At 36.0% G+C, this 19,131-nt stretch overlaps 3 protein-coding genes across 6 annotated transcripts; 1 reads left to right on the forward strand and 2 right to left on the reverse strand.

The window, feature by feature from the left end:
- The first annotated feature begins 449 nt into the window (after window positions 1-449).
- LOC113107074 (methylcrotonoyl-CoA carboxylase beta chain, mitochondrial) lies at window positions 450-5,913 on the forward strand. Of its 2 annotated transcripts, none has more exons than XM_026269252.1 (13): window positions 450-579; window positions 1,301-1,618; window positions 1,735-1,931; window positions 2,388-2,566; window positions 2,647-2,727; window positions 2,830-3,008; window positions 3,450-3,642; window positions 3,735-3,826; window positions 4,207-4,363; window positions 4,531-4,653; window positions 4,778-4,902; window positions 5,014-5,095; window positions 5,634-5,913. In XM_026269252.1, the coding sequence occupies exons 1-13, from the start codon at window positions 560-562 to the stop codon at window positions 5,718-5,720; spliced, it is 1,833 nt and encodes a 610-aa protein (XP_026125037.1). In that variant the 5' UTR covers window positions 450-559; the 3' UTR covers window positions 5,721-5,913. The 2 variants fall into 2 exon arrangements, with proteins under 2 accessions (XP_026125037.1, XP_026125036.1); XM_026269251.1 differs by having other exon boundaries at window positions 456-579; window positions 1,298-1,618.
- Window positions 5,914-5,928: 15 nt separating this feature from the next.
- Window positions 5,929-10,045, reverse strand: LOC113107075 (retinal Mueller cells isomerohydrolase). Its single transcript, XM_026269253.1, has 14 exons — window positions 9,935-10,045; window positions 9,565-9,647; window positions 9,217-9,367; window positions 8,916-9,023; window positions 8,654-8,795; window positions 8,019-8,166; window positions 7,848-7,929; window positions 7,624-7,756; window positions 7,349-7,488; window positions 7,039-7,168; window positions 6,816-6,930; window positions 6,578-6,672; window positions 6,382-6,493; window positions 5,929-6,293 (listed from the first exon to the last, which is right to left on the reverse strand). The coding sequence occupies exons 1-14, from the start codon at window positions 9,943-9,945 to the stop codon at window positions 6,145-6,147; spliced, it is 1,599 nt and encodes a 532-aa protein (XP_026125038.1). The 5' UTR covers window positions 9,946-10,045; the 3' UTR covers window positions 5,929-6,144.
- Window positions 10,046-11,202: 1,157 nt separating this feature from the next.
- Window positions 11,203-18,799, reverse strand: depdc1a (DEP domain containing 1a). Of its 3 annotated transcripts, none has more exons than XM_026269256.1 (12): window positions 18,532-18,799; window positions 17,855-18,120; window positions 17,640-17,772; window positions 17,436-17,554; window positions 17,213-17,343; window positions 17,077-17,124; window positions 16,803-16,940; window positions 15,668-16,282; window positions 13,850-14,022; window positions 13,526-13,699; window positions 12,458-12,637; window positions 11,203-12,197 (listed from the first exon to the last, which is right to left on the reverse strand). In XM_026269256.1, the coding sequence occupies exons 1-12, from the start codon at window positions 18,577-18,579 to the stop codon at window positions 12,054-12,056; spliced, it is 2,169 nt and encodes a 722-aa protein (XP_026125041.1). In that variant the 5' UTR covers window positions 18,580-18,799; the 3' UTR covers window positions 11,203-12,053. The 3 variants fall into 3 exon arrangements, with proteins under 3 accessions (XP_026125041.1, XP_026125040.1, XP_026125042.1); XM_026269255.1 differs by having other exon boundaries at window positions 15,413-16,282; window positions 18,532-18,579; XM_026269257.1 differs by lacking the exon at window positions 15,668-16,282 and having other exon boundaries at window positions 18,532-18,798.
- Window positions 18,800-19,131: the final 332 nt, after the last annotated feature.

Raw genomic sequence — 19,131 nt, forward strand, 5'->3', positions numbered from 1 at the left:
GCACGTGAAATACTGTTATAATTTTCATTATTATCTTGAATTAAATTAAATGTTATTAGTTTTGCTATGTTTTTGTCATTTTTACTCGTTTCAAAAATATGTATCTGTAGATTTGTTTTACGTTTTATTTATTTGTAGTAGCTTATATCAAGTTGCACTGACATCTTGCTGAAAGAAAATAAGCATTTTATTTTATTTCAGTTAAATATAATATTATTTTCTATTCCAAGTAATGCTGAATGTTTTTATGGAATAATTGTTATTATTTTTTTTTCAGTTTTTAGTTTTCTTTACTATAATCACCCTGCCTTGTAGCATAGAATAGAATAGAATAGAATGTCTCAGAGTAGTTTATAATTAATTCTCTCAAGTCAAGTCTGTGCCATAGACACTCATTTACTGATCTATACTGCTCTCTAGTGTTCATTATATCACTATGTAATAATATATACAACGTCGCAACCTCAAACGTTCCTTTCGGTTTGTTTCCTTCCAGACTTAGTTTCTCGTTACACTATAAAACATTTAATAATTTTAGACATCTGTCTTTCGCCTTATCATGTACTGTTGTATGTTAAGGTAAGATCTTTTGCTATGTAAAAGTGTACTACTGTGTTTCCGCCGTTTTGGAAAGTTCTTCGCGTTTACTGTCCGACTAAGCTCATAACGACCTTTGACACACTTGAAGAAAGAAAAATACAGGCTCGTGCAGCATAAAGAATTAGACGAATAATAATTAACTAGACATAATAGAAAGACCAAAGCAATGTGCAAGGTGTTTTTTTATTATTATTATTAACTATATTCATTTATATAATCTTGAGTATTTATTTTGGTTGATTGTAGTCTATAATATTACAGCTCAACATTGGCACCTGTTACTTCTTATTTCTTGCCCTTTGCTGCCAGAGTATATATTTATATTTAGCGTTTATGTGCACAAAACTTGAATGACGATTTCTACTATGACAAATACCACATTCATTGTGTCAGTGACAGTAAAAAAAAAAAAACAAGTGAAAGGTGAAATATAATATTCTTTAACTTTATTCACACAGACTGTATAAAAACATTATTATTAATTTAGGTTCCAGTCATCACAAATGCACCAGATGCATTAGTCTTTCTATTTTGCATAGTTTATATTATACGTCCACATCTTCATGCTTTCTTACCCTGTTTTTTCTTCTTCTTTTCTTTAATTAAGTATGTTAAAGGTCACAATTTAATTATCATCCCAAGCCCAATGTGTAATTCTTGGAGTTATTACAAATAAAATGCATGTCTCTTATTTCACCAGGTCTTTCCATATAAAAAGGAATAAACTCATTCAGCTCACCAGAGCATCATTCTCTCAAAATCCACAGTCATGGGACACATCATCCAAGCTTTTCAGCCGCACAACATACCGCTGCACACATTCACCTGTTTCAGGCAGTCTGTGGCAACCATTGACACATAGGACACACCAGCCAGCAGCATCGTCTTGCTGTATGAGCTCCACTGTGCACAGGAGACGCCTGCCAAGTGCCTTTCCAGTTATAGATGGAGAATTGCATCCAGTTCACAGACATGTGTATGAAGCCAATCTCAGGAACAGCCTAATCTGTCAGCAAAAGTAAGTCTGATTCACTTAAAGGTCTCCCTACAGTTACATTACAATATTATTCCCTAATCATGAATTTCATCACATAAGTAATATCCACCTTGTATAACCTTGTGTTGTTTCAACAGATACCTTGAGCACAAGGAAAAAATAATGAAGGGTGGTGGTGAAAATGCCATAGCGCGGCATACGCTGAGGAATCGAAAAGTCCTCGTACGAGACAGACTCCGCATGCTGCTGGACGACGAAGATTATTTAGAACTCTCTCCTTTTGCTGGACTTGGTCTGCCCTATGGAGACATCCCATCAGCTGGCTGTCTCACAGGTAATACACTACATAATACAGTGAAAAGTTTTATCATTTATTAATTGTGGTTAATAAAAAAATAAATTCAAGAATACAGAATTAGGCATTAAAAGGAGATCAGAATCTGAATTTCAGTCATGCTTCTTTGAGAGGCTTATTTAAATGAAGGTTGTAATATTGCTACTAAACGGCATTTATATGATATTCATAATTATATTTTTTTATTTTGTTATAATTTAATTATACTCCTTTATTTTGAATTGTTTTTCACTTCACCAGGGGTTGTTTATTTGTTGATTAGTATTATTTTTAAAATTAGACATACCATTATTAAGACTTTATTATAAATAAAAATACTTTATATTATTATTAGTAGGTGTAATCATTTGACATGAATTGATATGAACATATTTGGGGATAGGGGTTCCTCTCAAGCTGCTTCCTTAGTAACAGTGTTATTTATTTTTTGTACAGGAATCGGTAAAATTAATGGACTTTGGTGCGTGTTCATTGCTAATGACGCCACGGTGAAAGGAGGTACAGCGTATCCCATCACAGTTAAAAAGCAGCTCAGGGCGCAGGTTGTGGCCATGCAGAATCGTTTGCCCTCTGTGTACTTGGTGGACAGTGGTGGCGCATTTCTGCCTCTTCAGGTAACTTGCATTTATTGCCATGGCGAGCTCTGTTATCTCTTAATGATGCATCAATGGTTGTGCAACTGTTTTATCAACAGTCAGAGATCTTTCCCGATAGCAACCATGGAGGTCGCACCTTTTTCAATGAAGCAGTTATGTCAGCAATGAAGATTCCTCAGGTAATAATAGATGCATGCAAAACATTCTTATTAAAAAACAAATATCCATTCCCAGTAATGCTATATGTATGATGTAATGTGATGTGATATGATAACCTGTAGGTGGCAGTAGTGTGTGGCTCATGCACAGCTGGAGGTGCTTATGTCCCCACTATGTCTGAGGAGGCGGTGATTGTCCACAGGATAGGAACAATATTTTTGGGGGGTCCACCGCTGGTGAAAGCTGCAACTGGAGAGGAGGTTTCCCCAGAGGATCTGGGAGGAGCCAGGCTGCACTCAGAGTATGCTGTTTACTACCTTTAATTGTTTTTTTCTTAAATTTTCATCTCAAGAGCAGTGGTTTTCAATCCCTGTATGTCGTCCACAACCATGTTATTGAATGATAAATAAAATAAAAATAATAAAGCAATTAGATTCATAATAAATAAATACATTATATATATATATGTATAGTAAGTGCATTCCTCTATTAGAAAAATAAAAAAGCATATTAATGTAAAAAATATATATATATATAATATGGTTGACCATACTATAAATTAAAATGAAATTTTATTATCAAATTTTAATTTTAAAATAATTTTTTAAATATAATATATAATACAATAATTGAACTGAATATTGCAACAATATCATAAATGCATCCTGTACAGATTTTTTTTCTTTTTCAATATTTCTCTAATTTAACTGCTGATTTCTTGCCTCCTTGTCTATATCACTAGAGTAAGTGGCTGTGTGGACCATTTTGCTGCAGCAGAGATTGAAGCATATGAGTGTACCAGAAACATCATCTCCACCCTAAATTATGAGCTCCCAGAAGAGGACAGCACTCAGGCTGAGGAGCCCCTGTACAATGTGGACGATCTCATGGGCCTTGCACCGCATTGCTACAATCACAGCATGGATGTCAGACTGGTAAAGACACATGCACATGCACCGTTTCAGACTTCTACTATCACATGATTTGTGGGTGTTCATTTACTCATTTCTTTCTTTATACTGTTCAGATTGTGAGTCGGCTGACTGATGGTAGTCGGTTTCAGGAGTTCAAGGCCCGTTACGGCACCCCCCTCCTGACAGGGTTTGCCAGAATTGAAGGGTAATTGCTTTTGGAGCATGTTTTTAGTTCATTTGTTATTAGAACAAAAGTGAGGTGTTTTGATTGTTGTGTAAATGCAATTTGAACTGAAAATTATTTTTTCCCCCCCTCTGTTAAAATATTAAGCGCATACCGTATTTTCCGGACTATAAGTCGCACTTTTTTTTTCATTGTTTGGCTGGTCCTGCGACTTATTTATCAAAAATTTATTTGACATTTGAAACCACCCAGAAGTCCCTGGGTACTGCATAGTTACATGCTCAGAAAACCACAGCTTAACAACCACCTAGAATATATTAGCAGAGGAGTTTTTGCATTTGCAAACGGCAGTTATGATTTCTTGAGAACATGCAATTATTATTATTTTTTTTTATCTTTAGTCATCAGGTTGGAATCGTGGCAAATAACGGAGAGCTGACATATGAAGCTTCCCTGAAAGGCAGTCATTTTGTTCAGCTGTGTGACCAGAGGGACATTCCTCTCATCTTCCTGCAAAACACAGCACCAGAACCTGCACACACATTCTCTCAAACCAAGGTACATCAAAAGACATTTACGTATATGCAGACTTCCCAACAAAGACTCTTTAAAAGAGAAATCATATTACTTGTAATTTCATTTAAAATACACGTGATACACAGGAAAGTGTAATAGTTTCCAGTACTTACACGCCATCCACTCATTCTCTTTCCCATCTCTCTTAGGCTGAGTCCAACACTAACAGACTGAAGGCTCAGGGTTCCATGATGTCTGCTGTGGCTTGTGCTTCTGTTCCTAAAATTACTGTGGTTATTGGAGGATGTCATGGAGGTGAAAGCTATGCTATGGTCAGTATAGAATTCTGTTATTTTGATCTAGATCTAGATTATTGATCTAAAAAAAAACATATAGTGTAGTTAAAATGTAAAATCTTTCTGAATGGTTTTTTTTAAATTTTTTTTATTTTTTTAGTGTGGAAGGGCTTTTGACCCCAATTTCCTGTTCCTGTGGCCCAATGCGAGAGTGTCAATTTTGGCCCCAGGCCACTCGGATACATTTGTGCAGACTGAAGAGGAAATCACACAGATTAATGAGATGTAACAGGATGTCAAATATATTAGTGACAGATATGTTTAAGGTCCATGACTGTTTTTTTAAAGCTGTATTAAAAATGCATAAATTAAATATATGTATATGTTCCTGTGAAGGTTGGAGGAAGAGAGTTCCGCATTCTTTTCCACCGGCAGACTGTGGGATGATGGTGTTATTCTACCTCAAGACACCAGAAAGGTAGAAGAGCTAGCAAATTAATTTTATTTCATTTCTATGTGGTTGAATCTTCGACGTCTTTTGCTAAACAAATATGAATACTGGTTTAATTTTCACTTTTTACAAAAAAATTAGGTAATTCACCTTTTATATTACATTTACATACAAAAAAATAAAAGAAATAAATAAATAGCACAGAGCACTAGACTGTTCACTGGAAGGCCATAATGAAAAACGGCTATTAAGGGGTTTTAGTGGCATCTTATAGTAAACCTAAAAGATAGTAACTAGAATTAACTAGTGTTCCTAACCTGAAATACTTCTTTAAAATAAATGCCACTTGTTTTTGATATTTTGTTATCTAATTGAATTACATGAATATATTTAAATGTGGTTTAACTGCCCGAATATATTTTTTTCCCCCTATTGTTAGCTTAAAACATTTGCTCATATCTTTTGTTATAAAAGAGTTAATAGTTTTAATTATAATTAAATTTCAAAAAGCTCTTGAGTTTGAAAATCAAAGATTTATAATATATGTGCCTCTGTTCCTTTTTAGGTTTTGAGCAAGTGTCTGAAAATCATTAAGCAACAAGAGTATCAAATGTCCAGAGAGAAAATGAGGACTCCTTTACTTCGACTGTAACCCTACCTCTGCAGAAACCTCAGTGGACTTTATAAACTTGTACAAGTTGTTTTACTAAAGTAATAAACTAACAGTGTTAGTGTCAAACACAAATCTATTTTAAAGACAGTTTTCCTGTAATCAGCAGTGGTGCCTTATTATCGTGATTTTCTGACTGATGTAAAATAAACCTGTTTGTACAGATGGAATTTTACTTATGACTAAATCATTGTTTATAAATGCTTCAGTAGAAATTTTATTTTTCTTACTGTACTGTACACATCATAAAGCTGTTGCATTACAAGCATATTCGGTCATATAACTGGCCCATTTAAAATAGCAACAATCACACTGTTTACATAGAAAATTTACATGTACACTAAACCATAATAGTACAATAACAATAAAAGTATAGTCTGAAATGCAAAGTCGTGGTCCTGATCCTCTAAGGTTTGTACATGCCATGGAGAGTGACAGGAATCATGACATCAACCTCTGCACGTGCTATTTCTGTCAGGTCGGTGGCATTGAGTATGAGGAGGAATGCTGGCCTCTGGGTGACTCCTGGTTTCACTACAATACTCAGAAGAACACCTGAGAAAACCAGAATAAAAACCTCATTATTTTGGGATAATAAAAAGATTCATAATATATGTTCTGTTTAGTAACAGACGTGGAATACCATCATCTTCATCTTTAGCATCAGGGCTTTGCACAAACAGTGGTTCGGATGGATAGGCTCCTGGCTCCTGCCATATCCATGTTTCTTTGCTTTTCACATTCAACTTGCAAATCTAAACCCCCACAAAAACGAAACCAATCACACATGCAGCAAATGCTGAACATGGAAAATGTTTTCAGTATCATGTCACACCCACCCGGTCTGGAACGAAGTGGTTTAGTCCAAGTCCATAAGCGAAGGTGTAATTTTTCCCACAGTATTTTTTGTAGTTGATCTGAGGAAACTCAAAAGCTGAAACACAAACACAACCCAAAGAGGAAAATTCTTTCAATCTCTTTTTTTTTTTAAATCTGACTTTTATTCAGTTATAAAATCTATAATTTCTCAGCTGTAATAATGACCGTTTCCAAATATGGAAGGTGTTGACTATTTACCTTGACGCGGTCCAGAGAAAAGAACCTCAGGTTCAAGCCAAACAGTTCCATCACTGCACATGACAGCAGTGGCTGTGGTGTATGGAAGAGAAACCAAATTCTTCCCCTGCTCTTCCTGCAAAAACAACAAAGGAATGACTGCTGTACAAAGGAAGCACTTTTGCACTGGAAAGACAGAAACTAACTGAATTCAATCTAATAGCAGGATCGTGATAACTCTTACCCTGTGAATGTCCAGTGGAAGCACGTATCGCCGCACCTCGGGCTGTGGAGCTCTCATAGCTGCTTTTTTGACTTCCTCCCAGTTTTGCCTCACGTTTGCCAAATATAGATAATTATACACAAAATCATGCCTGCCATTCAAAGAAAGGAGACCACAGATGATCACCATGGTCTATTTTTGAGCTCTCTTCTGGCCATGTTTACTGTCATTATCAAATGCATGTGTTTTGTTAGTTGGTCTGTTATTTGGCCATTTTGAGATATTAGCTAATTCTTCAATAAATATATTTTAAAAAAACAAGCAGTCTTACCCCTTCCAAGTGCAAAGGTCAACAACAATAAAGCCTTGGTCCTCATAACAGTTAATGTGATGGAAAAGATTAAAGGCAGATGTTCTGAATTTGTGGTCAATGTATTCTCCAGGATTCTTGGTTGCAAGATGAAACCATGTCTGGGAATGCAACCAAATGACGAGGTTGAGTTACCGCACAAAATACCCAGAGCATTTTTGTTGTTATTGTTTTCGTTTTTCAAACATATAATTAACATTTCCAGCATCATATAATGCCAGTAAGCTCTGACTTACACCCATTTTGTCATTAGACTCAAAGCAGTCCATGTAATTTGTCCCTCTGATACTCCAGGAAGTCAGAAATTTCAGCAGATTGATCTTCACTGGAGTCTCAACAAACACAAAGTAGTTCTCTGTCATGCCAAAGCTAAAAAAATATATATAATTTATTAAAATTTATTTTTAATTATGAAGAATTTATTATTATTATGTCATATCAAATATCATATATTATCAACCTATGGACGTAGGATGGTTTGAATCGCTCACTGCTTGGAAACTGCACCAAAACCTTTGACTTCTCAATTGGATCGGATTTATCTGATTAAATAAATGATTAAGGAAAAGTTAAACACCTCCACAGAATGCATTTCTAAGATCCTTTTAGGCCAACAAAGCAATGTACCAACCTTCTTGTGTTGGAGGGATCTTGACGATGTTGTAGGCCAGTGACATGTTCTTCCCAAAGCAGTTTCCAATGTTATATACAGTACCGTCTGGTTCAGTATGTGGATGTGCTGTCACACCATTGACTGAGAGATAATTGCAAAGGTCCACCTATGGGAAGTAGAGATGTTAAACGAACAGTTGAAAAATTCGAATTTGATGAAAATGAACTTACACTCAGGCCTTCCAAAATGTAGATGATTTGTTTCTTTATAGGAACATATTTGAAGAAATTTAGCATTGGATCCTCTGCAGTGAATGGGTGCCGTCAGAATGTCCAAACAGCTGATAAAAACTGCATGATAATCTATTAGTAATCAGCATTGACTATTTTTATTGGACTGGAGTCATGTGGATTACTTGTGGATTGTTGTGATGTTTTTGTCAGCTGCTTGAACTCTCATTCTGACGGCACCCATTCACTGCAGAGGATCCATTAGTGAGCAAGTGATTTAACAAATCTGTTCTGATGAAGAAACAAACTCAGCTACATCATGGATGGCCTGAGGGTGAATTAATTTTCAGAAAATGCTTATTTTTGGGTGAACTATTCCTTTAAAAGTTGGCCTCAAAACTGCGCAACAGTACAAAAGCCTACCTTTTTTATTGTTTCTAAGGTATCAGGATCAACTTTGGTTATGTAGTTGGTTTCCGTGCAGGCATAGTAGTCCTCACCAATGGGGTAGATGTTGACAAGGCAATTGTCTGTCACCTCAATGCCTTGAAAGTAAGTAAAAAACCTGATGTAAAAAAAAAAAAAAGGAAGTACCAAAAGTAAATGCACCATTTGGAGGAAATTAGTTTTTATGCCATTATTTTTATAGTCCCAAATGAAATTGAATAGAAAATGCTCTCCAGACCTGGAAAATATGTTTTTGCATGGATCTGGATATGCAGCGGTGCCAAACTCTGTGATCACAATTCTTTTTTCTGTCATGGCTCTCACATAAGCATCAGTTCTCATAAACCTGAAATTAAAGGTACCAGTAAATATGCATTTGATTAAGCAAAATCTAATTTCTGCATTTAACCACTTTTAACAGAAATTATCCAGCATACGAGTCATTTCAATTCCAGTAACTTATTGCAAAACTTTTATGTCATGAACTCAATTTGGATTTTACTGCAGGATAAACACACAAACGTACAACAGGGTCTTACCTGCGGTAATAAGTGACATGTCCATCCTTCAGGTCAAACTTGTGCATGAGAGCCTGCCCATCAAAAAGGTGGTAAAAAGGTTCATCTCCAATCTCAAAGAGCCCAGGGCCCACACGGAGCAGACTGCCAGTGAGCCAATTAGGGATTTTGCCTGCAGAGAAAGAGAGAAGGTTCACTTTAACCAAATAAATAAAAAAACAGCTCCAACATCAAAAGCTACAAGGTCTTTACATCAGCCACAGCAGAAGCTGCATACATTTTTCCTTCAATGAAAGCATTGAGAAAGTAAAATGTGGAAAGTTCTTAAATTAACAAATGCTTGATTTATAAGATTATATGCGTGCAAACCTGAGACATGAGCAGGAATGGGCTCAGCTAACTCTTCGCATGACTCAAAGATTTTTTTATAGCCACCGGCTGGGTGTTCAAGACTGTGAATGAAAACAGATGTCTACATTTTTTACATAATGGAGTGACATGAAAAAGAAAAAGAAAACAACTAAACTTATATACTCATTCTTGAGGCATTTTGCACATTCTTCTAAATGATACATTGCCAAGGGAATACAAACTTAAGCTTAAAGGATACAAATGATAAAGGAAACATGCGTTTTAAAAATAAATACATTTAAAATTGGACACTTTCCAAAAATGTACAATAAATACATTTGTAGAATCTGAGCAGTTTGACTGAGAGTTTAAAGGTTCCATAACTCACCGGCTGACCATGTTGAACGGAGTTTGAGTTGAGATGCTGTCTGTGTGGAAACCAGAACTGCTCTGTTCCCAGAAACAGCCACAGAGTCTTAGAACTCCTCCTCCTCCTCCGAACGATTGGAAGGCTCTGAAACAAAAATCCCTTTGTGTTCAGACCAAGAGCTTTTCCACAAACATTTACCTTCCTGAAAAACACTACAGCTCAACTGAAGAACACCAGAGTTGAAGAAAAGTTACTTTTAAAAGTAATGGATTACAATATTGAGTTACTCCCTAAAAAAGTATCTAATTACGTTACTTAGTTACTTTTTATAGGAAAGTAATGTGCTAAGATACTTTTGTGTTACTTTTTAAAATATGGGCAGGGCTTTATTGTTTTTAATATAATAAGTCCTATTTATAGCAAATATAAAAGCCCTTTCACACCAAAAAGGGTAATAAATAAACCTCAGGCTGAAGGAAAAGTAAATTCACATCTGTAAAGTAGAACGCAGGAGAGAAAGGTTCAACACTCATCAGCAGTAATAAAAAATAAAACCCCAATGAAGCACAATTGTTAGCTTATCTAATGACATTTTTATCAAAGGTCAGCAGCAAATATATTAGTTAATAAAATGGGATTAGATACATTTGTGTTATTTGTGCCTCTGTACTTCCAGTTTCTCTCAATTTGGGGACTGGAGACATATCAGTCAATAATTCGGAAAACAAATAATTTCTTGTAAATTAAAAAGTAATGCATTAATTACTACTTGAAGTAATTGGATTACATAACTTGCATTACTTGTAATGAGTTACCCCTAACACTGAAGAACACATTTAAATAAGTGGTGAACCGGCTTCATTTGCAGAGAGCTTCATGAATATTTATCTTTTAATAGGAATAAAAAAAGATAGGACATGAAAGTAATGAGGTACATTGTTGTTTTAGTATTTAAAACAACAAGAGTCCACATGACCACAATACAAAAATGTGCCAATTGTTCATAGTCATGGGAACGTGGCATGTGAAAAGGCATTTTATTAATCACATTTCTTTGTTTACTTCCCTGGATGACAAATGATTTGTTTTCCGGTGCCAGAGCACCATATCATTCATAAACCGAAGTTAGATGTGAATACAGATGAGGGTCCACACAGAAGCACTTCTCACAAGTTAGAGACTACAATGACATGCACACGTTCATACCTTTTAAATACTGACAAGTAATATATATATATATATATATATATAAATTAAAAATGTAATCTCACACAAACAAAAGAATGTATATTTAAAACGTTTATTGCATAGATCAGGAACAGTACAAGTATTTAGGGTAATACAATAAGGTAATAACAAAATGTAATAGATCTGGCTCACTTAACTCGATACAGTAAAACCATAAATCATCACTGTCCATGTTTAGTCTTTCATTCTTAATTTGCAAACCACTGAATCGGTACATTGAGTGCAAGATAATAAAACACTGATAAGAAAGGAACATAAGCAATCAGCAGATAGTACGGACTAGAAAGAAAATATATACTTAAAAAATGACTACATGTCAGCGCATTTGAGAAGGCAAAAAAAACTGTGCAAATTGGCCCCTACTAGCTTAGTAGCCAGGAAACTCCCACATCACACAGAAAATCTATATATTTGTCTTTAGAAGTCAGAGTGAACATTTTCTATGCACCTGCATAGTGAAGACACACAAAAAAGGAGATAACAGAACAACAAGGGACTAAAAGTGACACGTAAAAATGGTACAAGACTAAAAATAAAATCTTCATTAAGTCTTCATGTAAACAGCATGTCAAACCTATTTGCATAATATCTGCTGTGGGTCTCTGAGCTTTTGTGGATATGACAATATGAAGGTGTGAAAGCTCCCAGTAACTTGCAACAAATCACACACTTTAAATAAATAACATGAAAACTAACAGACATCTTTACTGAAAAAGAAAAGTCACTTCACTAGAGAGAAATACCATAAGAAACTGAAAAAAACAAAACAAAAAAACACTTCAACCAAAGTTACAGTTCAGATTATACTATATACTGCAACAGATCAACTAGAGGTATTTAAACTCAACCAGTCTCCCAAAATATCATTCAAACTTAATTTAAGAGGTATTCAGTTTCGAATACTGAAGGTTTTGGCTTTCTTGATGCTTAACAGCATTGGCGGCTTTATCTTTGGTTTATCTGCAAAAAGCTGAGCTTCACTCTCTGATGTGGGGAAACGTCTCGAGTAGATGTCTGGATATTCCTTCTGAAACTGAGAGAACAATAACAAATTAATTTATTTGCTTTTGTATGCGGTCATAAAATAAACTGGAACAAACTATGAATCAGCACTTTGGTGTTAAGAGGATATTTCAGTGATTTAATTACATTTCACTTTGTGTGTAGCGTTATATTTACTACTACAAAATAATATAAAGTAATACAAATGTTAAGGGGTCTTATTTTGTATCCCTTTTGTGGAAACAGCAGGAGGTTTATGAGATATGAGAGGTACAGTAAATAAATAAATACCAGTTTCAGCTTCTTTTTCTTCTCTTTCACAGACATGGTCTTGTCCTTTATGAGACTCTCCAGTAGGTCAGCAAGAGCGCTCTGGGACACAGAGAGTTTCTGCTCTTCAAACTCCTGAGTGCTGATCTGCCTGCAGAATGAGTAGGTCGGCATGGCAACACCAGAACCTGGGAATGTGGTCTGAGAACCAGAACGCATGTTAATGAATGTTGGATAAACAACATATAATGCACTGATGAATAAATAAACTGAGGCATCTCTTCTCATGAAAAATTTGGTTGAAATACAAATTTAACACATTCTATGTTTAATTCCTCCAATACAATGTCCATTACTATACAAACAAAAAATCTTTGATTTTATAAACTGAGGGATGAGTCAGGATTATTTTCTGTGGCAAGTGACAACAGATGCTTTTGTTTTAACACAGGTTCTGTATAACCCTAACCATTGCATCATCCTCAGGTTGCAAGTTGCTTTAAAATCATTATTTTTTATACATACAATACCATTCAAAAGATTGGGGTCAGAATTTTTTTTTGCGTTAATAAATGAACACCTTTATTAACCAAGGATGCATTTGATTTAACGTGACAAAAATATTTACAATGTTATAAAAGCTTTTTCTTTCTAATAAATGCTGTTCTTTTTAACTTTCTATTCATCAGAGGTTTTCATAAAGATATTAAGTAGCACAACTCTTTTTAACATTGATAATAATAAGTAATATTTCTGGAGCAACAAATTATATTAGAATGATTTTTGAAGGATCATGTGACACTGAAGACCTGACAATTCAGTTTTGCCATCACAGGAATAAATTAAAATATATTAATTATTGTAAACTGTAACCATATCTTACAATATTACACTTTTAACTATATTTTTGATTAAACAAATGCAGCATGGGTGATCGGAAGTGCTTTATCAAAATGTAGTTAATTATAGTTCTATATATTTTTAAACAACACTGCTTATTATATTACAATAAATATAAGTTTAAATTAACATTATTTCTAAGAAATAGATATCTTATGAGTAACTTCCATGTGGTTTGTCAGCACCCACCAGTGATTTGAGGTAACTGATGTGATCTTCAACAGCATTGCGCAGGTACACCGGGACCTGCAGGACCTCCTGATGGTGATCCATGAGAAACGATAACAGCCTTGTAGCCAAGAGCTCGTCCAGATCATCCACTTCCTCACAACTCAAGACACATCTAGAGAACGTCTGCACCAACTGCACACACACAAATGTATAAGTATACGAAATATATGAATGTGCTCAAGAGGACATGAAAACAAAATATTCACTTTAATGTAACCGATGATAAAAAGGTAAAAAAATTGAATTCTCTCTCTATATTAGGTCTATTGGACTCTTCCTGACCAGAGTCCGTGTTCCAATGACATCATGCAGCCGCGGCATGTCGACGTTCTGGCTCATACGCGAGATCATTCGCAGAAGCAGCTGAAGTTTGCGGCGACTGGCGGGCGGCAGGAGTAATGTGCAGAGCTGGAGGGCCTCGATGGCCACCCGCTCCAGTGATGGCCGCAATAAACCTGGAACGTCATGTGACTCATATGTAACCGAAATAAACCACAGCACAGGACTTTAACTTAATCAGTGTCAATGACTAAATCACACACATAAACTTCCAAGGATTAACGTCCAAACCCGTAAGACCTCCGTTCATCTTCGGAACACAGTTTAAGATATTTTAGATTTAATCCGAGAGCTCTCAGTCCCTCCATTGAAACTGTGTGTACGGTATACTGTCCATGTCCAGAAAGGTTAGAAAAACATCATCAAAGTAGTCCATGTGACATCAGAGGGTCAGTTAGAATATTTTGAAGCATCGAAAATACATTTTGGTCCAAAAATAACAAAATCTACTGGGTCTGTTGTGAGTGCGTTCACGATGCTGCTGAAGTGTTTTCTGGTGTGCCCATTAACAAAGATAACACGTCAGCAGCGTCGTTCGTCAGCAGTGTCACTGCAGTGTTGTGAACACGCTCACAACATACCCGGAAGAGAGGACAATGCTGAATAAAGTCTTAGTTTTTGTTATTTTTGGACCAAAATGTATTTTCAATGCTTCAAAAAATTCTAACTGACCCTCTGATGTCACATGGACTACTTTGATGATGTTTTTATTACCTTTCTGGACATGGACAGTATACCATACACACAGTTTCAATGGAGGGACTGAGAGCTCTCGGACTAAATGTAAAATATCTTAAACTGTGTTCTGAAGGTCTTACGGGTTTGGAACGACATGGGGGTGATTCATTAATTTTTGGATGAAGTAACCCTTTAAGCAACACAATTGCATCTATATATTATATTTCAGTAAGTAAATAAAATGTTTAGAATAATAAAACAATAAAAATTATACACACACACACACACACACACACACACACACACACTTATTATATTACTGCTTACAAAAAATAAATAAAGAAAACATGCAGACATACAGCACTCTAGCCTAACCTTTTTAAGCAATTTATTTTACAAATAAATGTACATGTAAAAAAACTTTTTAAAATAATAATAATTTAAAAATTACATGTAAAAAAGTTAAATAATAAATAATTAGTAGCCAAAGTGTGCCATAGAATTAGTTAGCATTAAAGTGATAGTTCACTCCAAAATTAAAATTCCATTATACCGTTAAAAACCTCTAGGAGATATTTAGCAAGAAAAATAAGAGTAGCTTTTTTTCCTCCCAAGTATCTTTTGTGTTCCATGCAAGAACGTACATTGAATCATACAGGTTTGGAACAATACGAGGTTGAGCACATTTTTGAATTTTCATTTTTGGGTGAACTATCCCTTTAAGAATTATTATTCACGTTAGTCTGACAGGCACAAACAAACTCATGCTCAAGCACAAACAGAGAAGCACATCCTTACGGTTCATTTGTGTTTTTCACATGCTCTTACTTTGCTCGGGGTGGTGTGCTAACGGGGACCAAGTGGGTGCAGGTTTGCTCAGGTCCAGAGAGCTCTGACAGAGTCTGCTAAAGCTCGGACCTGCCCTAATGTCCATGCAACTTCCATGCAAACTGAGCAAACCAGGACCTCTAAGGCCAATGCTGGCTGTGGAATCTGGCCTCATGGTGATTTCAGCCACAGGAGCGTGGATGCTAAAGCTGCTAACAGACATTTCTCTATTTTCCTCTATGTCAAGCAAGTTACCGATGCTTCTGGGCCGGGCCCTGGAGGGTCTCTGGTTGGTTCTGCGAAGATCTGAAGGGAGTTGTGAGCTTGTGTTGTTGCTGGAAGTTTGAACACCAGAGTTTATGGACACTGAGGAATATTGAAGCTCAAATTCGAGGTTTGGGTCTACTGGAGAATTTGTTTGAGAGGATTTATCACTGCCGCAGGACTGTAGGCTTTCAGATGATCTGAGAAGTCTGTTCTTTGAATGGTTATCAACGATTCCCTCCAAAGAGCAACTTCTTGACCGAAGCCTGCCAAACGGGACTTCTGTTTTGTGAGCCTGAGGAATTTCTAGATAGCTACCGTCCAGCCGGTCTCCATCGCTGGCCCTTCTACCTCTACAAACGGGCTGCTGTGTTCTATGGGATTCTAACTTGGTCTCTGCTTTTGAACTGAAAACTTCCCTCATGGGCGAATCGGCTTCATCGAAGGCCTCCTTTCTTATTAAGCTCAGCAGGAGGCATTCGGTCGATTTGAACAGGTTGGCAGCGCTCACATATGGAGTTTTGGATGGCTGTGGGCAATTGGGTTCCTCCTGGCTTTTACGCTTCCCACGTTGAGTTTTAGGAGCCGTGCTGTAGCCACACATAACTAGCAAAGGACCAGACAACAGAACATAAAAAACAAACAGGCATGCCAAGACATTTAAGAATGAGAGGAGACATTTAAAACAGAGCAGACAGAGTTAGTTTTTGAACATCATCTGACACCACAAAAGCAGTGCAGTCAGCAGGAGGTGGCATTTCCAAGAAAGAATGAAGTGTATGAGCATTCAAAGAATCCAGGCCTGAATCTCAAATGACATATTAACCCATTTATAGTGCTCATGTAAAAAAAAAAAAACACAATCATGTAACAAACCATACTTCAGTAAGATTCTTTTTAAAATGTTTTTGGAAGAAGTTAATCAAAGCTGCATTAATTTGTCCAAAACACAGTAATACTGCGAAATATTATTACTATAATTAACCATTTTCTATTTGAATAGATTTTTAAATAGAATTCCTGAATCTTCAGCAGCCATACTTCAGTATCACATGTGCACAGAAAAACATTACTTATTATTATCAATGCTGAAAACGGTTCAATCAAGTATGTGCTTCATACATACCCAAGATGTTGACAAAGAGTTCATAGTACTGGTAAGTGAGCAGAGGCTGAGAAAGGCTGTAGAAATAGTCTGAAACCGTTTTAAACACATCCCGCTCAAAGCCTGGGTAAGATGGCTGGTTTGAGTCATATTTTGGCCCTTGATGGATTGGGAAAAATGACAAACCATTATTATAAAATCAATTAATCATATATACGAAAATAAATTTAAGAATGTAGTAACATTTTAAATCCTTATTACAGCTTCACTTATTTTCACAAGTAGCACAACTTACAGTTTGCAAGACATTTCATGGCAGACAAAACCCAGTGTGGCAAATCATCTATGGAGAGGGACGAAACAACGCAAAATAAACCGGATGTAAAAATATGATGCTCGCCACAAACTGAAGAGACACACAGCTGGCCTACCTGTCTTATCGTCCAACGAAACGACTCCATGTTTATTGACTTTGGTCATATTATAAATAATGAACTGGGGATTGACTTGTGCTGGATCCAAAACATCTTCAAGAGACCCTGATCCCACCAACTTCTGCAAACTGAGCATTCAAAAGATGATACTGAACATCATGTAGTGATGAAATTATAAAATAACAATTATGACAGATGGTGTGGGGGGAGATGGGCTTACTGTGTAAGTGTGACATTTTTCCAGATGACTTGAATGTCGTCCTCTGTGAGTTCCCTGCAGCGCTCTGTATCACTTGAAGATCCCACAGGAGATTCTTGTGCTTCTGGATCCACATTTTCCTGTGTGAAATAGCAAGTAGATATTTTAGCCTAGATATGCAATTAAATTTCACATTAATAACACATCTAAAACAACAAAAATTACCAATATTTCTTTGTCGAATTTCTTAGAGCCCCTGAATTTGAAGAAACTCTCCCTGTCCATCATAGATAAGCTCTTTTTCCTCAAAACAGGGGCACGGTTAGGAATGGGCTTCAGTGGAGAGGTTGATGGAAACCTGAAACATATTTTAAACCAGACAACATTACTATCTTATTCACCAAAATCCTTTCAAACCATCCTAAAATAGTTTATAATACCTGTACAGGTGGCTGCTGTCCTCCAGGTCTTCCATGCCCCATCTGCCCTTCACATCCTCGATAACATGGTTCTTCAAGAACTTTTTTAGCAGCTGGATTGTCTGCTGTCTGGTGACCTCGGGTCCAAAATTGCTGTTGTTCTTCAAGAGTTCATGTAACCAGTCCACAGCAGCCGATGCGGTGAAGCTGTTTGTGTAAACTCTGAAGTGCTGCCGGTGCTTCTTCAAAGGCATTCCGGCCCGGAAAAGCTTGGTTACTTCATTCCACTGGAATATATAAGATAACATCACATGAAGAGCTTGTAATCAATTTATATACATTAAAATACTACTACTACTACTACTACTACTACTAAAAATATGTAGGGTTGTTCTCTAAGTTTATAACTGTTACTCATTTTGTTCACAATGTTTTCACAATTGACATTAAATATACAAGTAGCAAAAGGCATGTTAGATAGTTTTAATGTGAACTATAACAACATATATAGCTAAAGAAACACCTAACAATAAACATAGCACTTCTAAAGCTCACAAAACAATCACTCAATTTGTTTAACAAAAACTGTACAGCTAAATAAACGTGCATTATCAAACTGAGATGCATGCAATTGACTTGCAATAAACAAATGCGATACATCACCAGACCGAATTTGATAAAAAAGGCAGGAGACTCACCAGTTTAGTGGCCCTGTATGGGCCTGGAGTCACGATGTGTGAACTCATGGAAAAAAATCAAGACGTATTAAACACCTAAGCAGCCGTTTTCATTATTCCCACATACACGGGAAAGTTTATTTTTCATCTAATGAACACATTAGGCTATATTTAATAGTATTATTGAATATATGGATAGCTTAACCCGTTAATAGATATGTCGCCGGCTGTGTAAACAGATAATCAGAGGATGTTTCAATCATCACACCAGTTTGAAATTACAACGCTAACGTCTCGGAAGATTGTGATTGGATGGTTTGTTTGGTCACATGATCTATATGGCGACAGCTATTGGTTGTTCATTGGCGACAGTTTTGTCTTTCAAAATACTGGTCTGATTAAAAATAACTCTCAAAAATGTTATTATTTACCATTAAAATACAAATCTATTGTTTGTAAAAAATGTTGTTAATTTCCTTATATTGAAAGCTAAATTCTGTATTCATAAGAAAAATGGCTTAAATCGCTTTTGTCTTTCCCCCCATTTTCTTTTTCTTTTTTCCCATTGTGTGTATAATACCATCATCTGATGTTTGCAAATCCATATTGTTTTCTGTCCTT

This window comes from Carassius auratus, chromosome 8 (assembly GCF_003368295.1).
Source record: "Carassius auratus strain Wakin chromosome 8, ASM336829v1, whole genome shotgun sequence".
Taxonomy (NCBI): domain Eukaryota; kingdom Metazoa; phylum Chordata; class Actinopteri; order Cypriniformes; family Cyprinidae; genus Carassius; species Carassius auratus.

Excerpts from the sequence above, each read along its gene's own strand:
- LOC113107074 (XM_026269251.1), top strand. The coding sequence starts at position 560 with ATGTACTGTTGTATGTTAAG. Across the intron at positions 580-1,297 it reads ATGTACTGTTGTATGTTAAG|CAGGTCTTTCCATATAAAAA; the intron begins GTAAGATCTTTT and ends CTCTTATTTCAC. Across the intron at positions 1,619-1,734 it reads AGCCTAATCTGTCAGCAAAA|ATACCTTGAGCACAAGGAAA; the intron begins GTAAGTCTGATT and ends TTGTTTCAACAG.
- LOC113107075 (XM_026269253.1), bottom strand. Across the intron at positions 9,024-9,216 it reads CATGTCACTTATTACCGCAG|GTTTATGAGAACTGATGCTT; the intron begins GTAAGACCCTGT and ends CTTTAATTTCAG. Across the intron at positions 7,169-7,348 it reads GACCTTTGCACTTGGAAGGG|GCATGATTTTGTGTATAATT; the intron begins GTAAGACTGCTT and ends TTTGAATGGCAG.
- depdc1a (XM_026269255.1), bottom strand. The coding sequence starts at position 18,579 with ATGAGTTCACACATCGTGACTCCAGGCCCATACAGGGCCACTAAACTG. Across the intron at positions 17,555-17,639 it reads AATTCGACAAAGAAATATTG|GAAAATGTGGATCCAGAAGC; the intron begins GTAATTTTTGTT and ends TATTTCACACAG. Across the intron at positions 13,700-13,849 it reads TCATTGGAACACGGACTCTG|TTGGTGCAGACGTTCTCTAG; the intron begins GTCAGGAAGAGT and ends GTGTGTGTGCAG.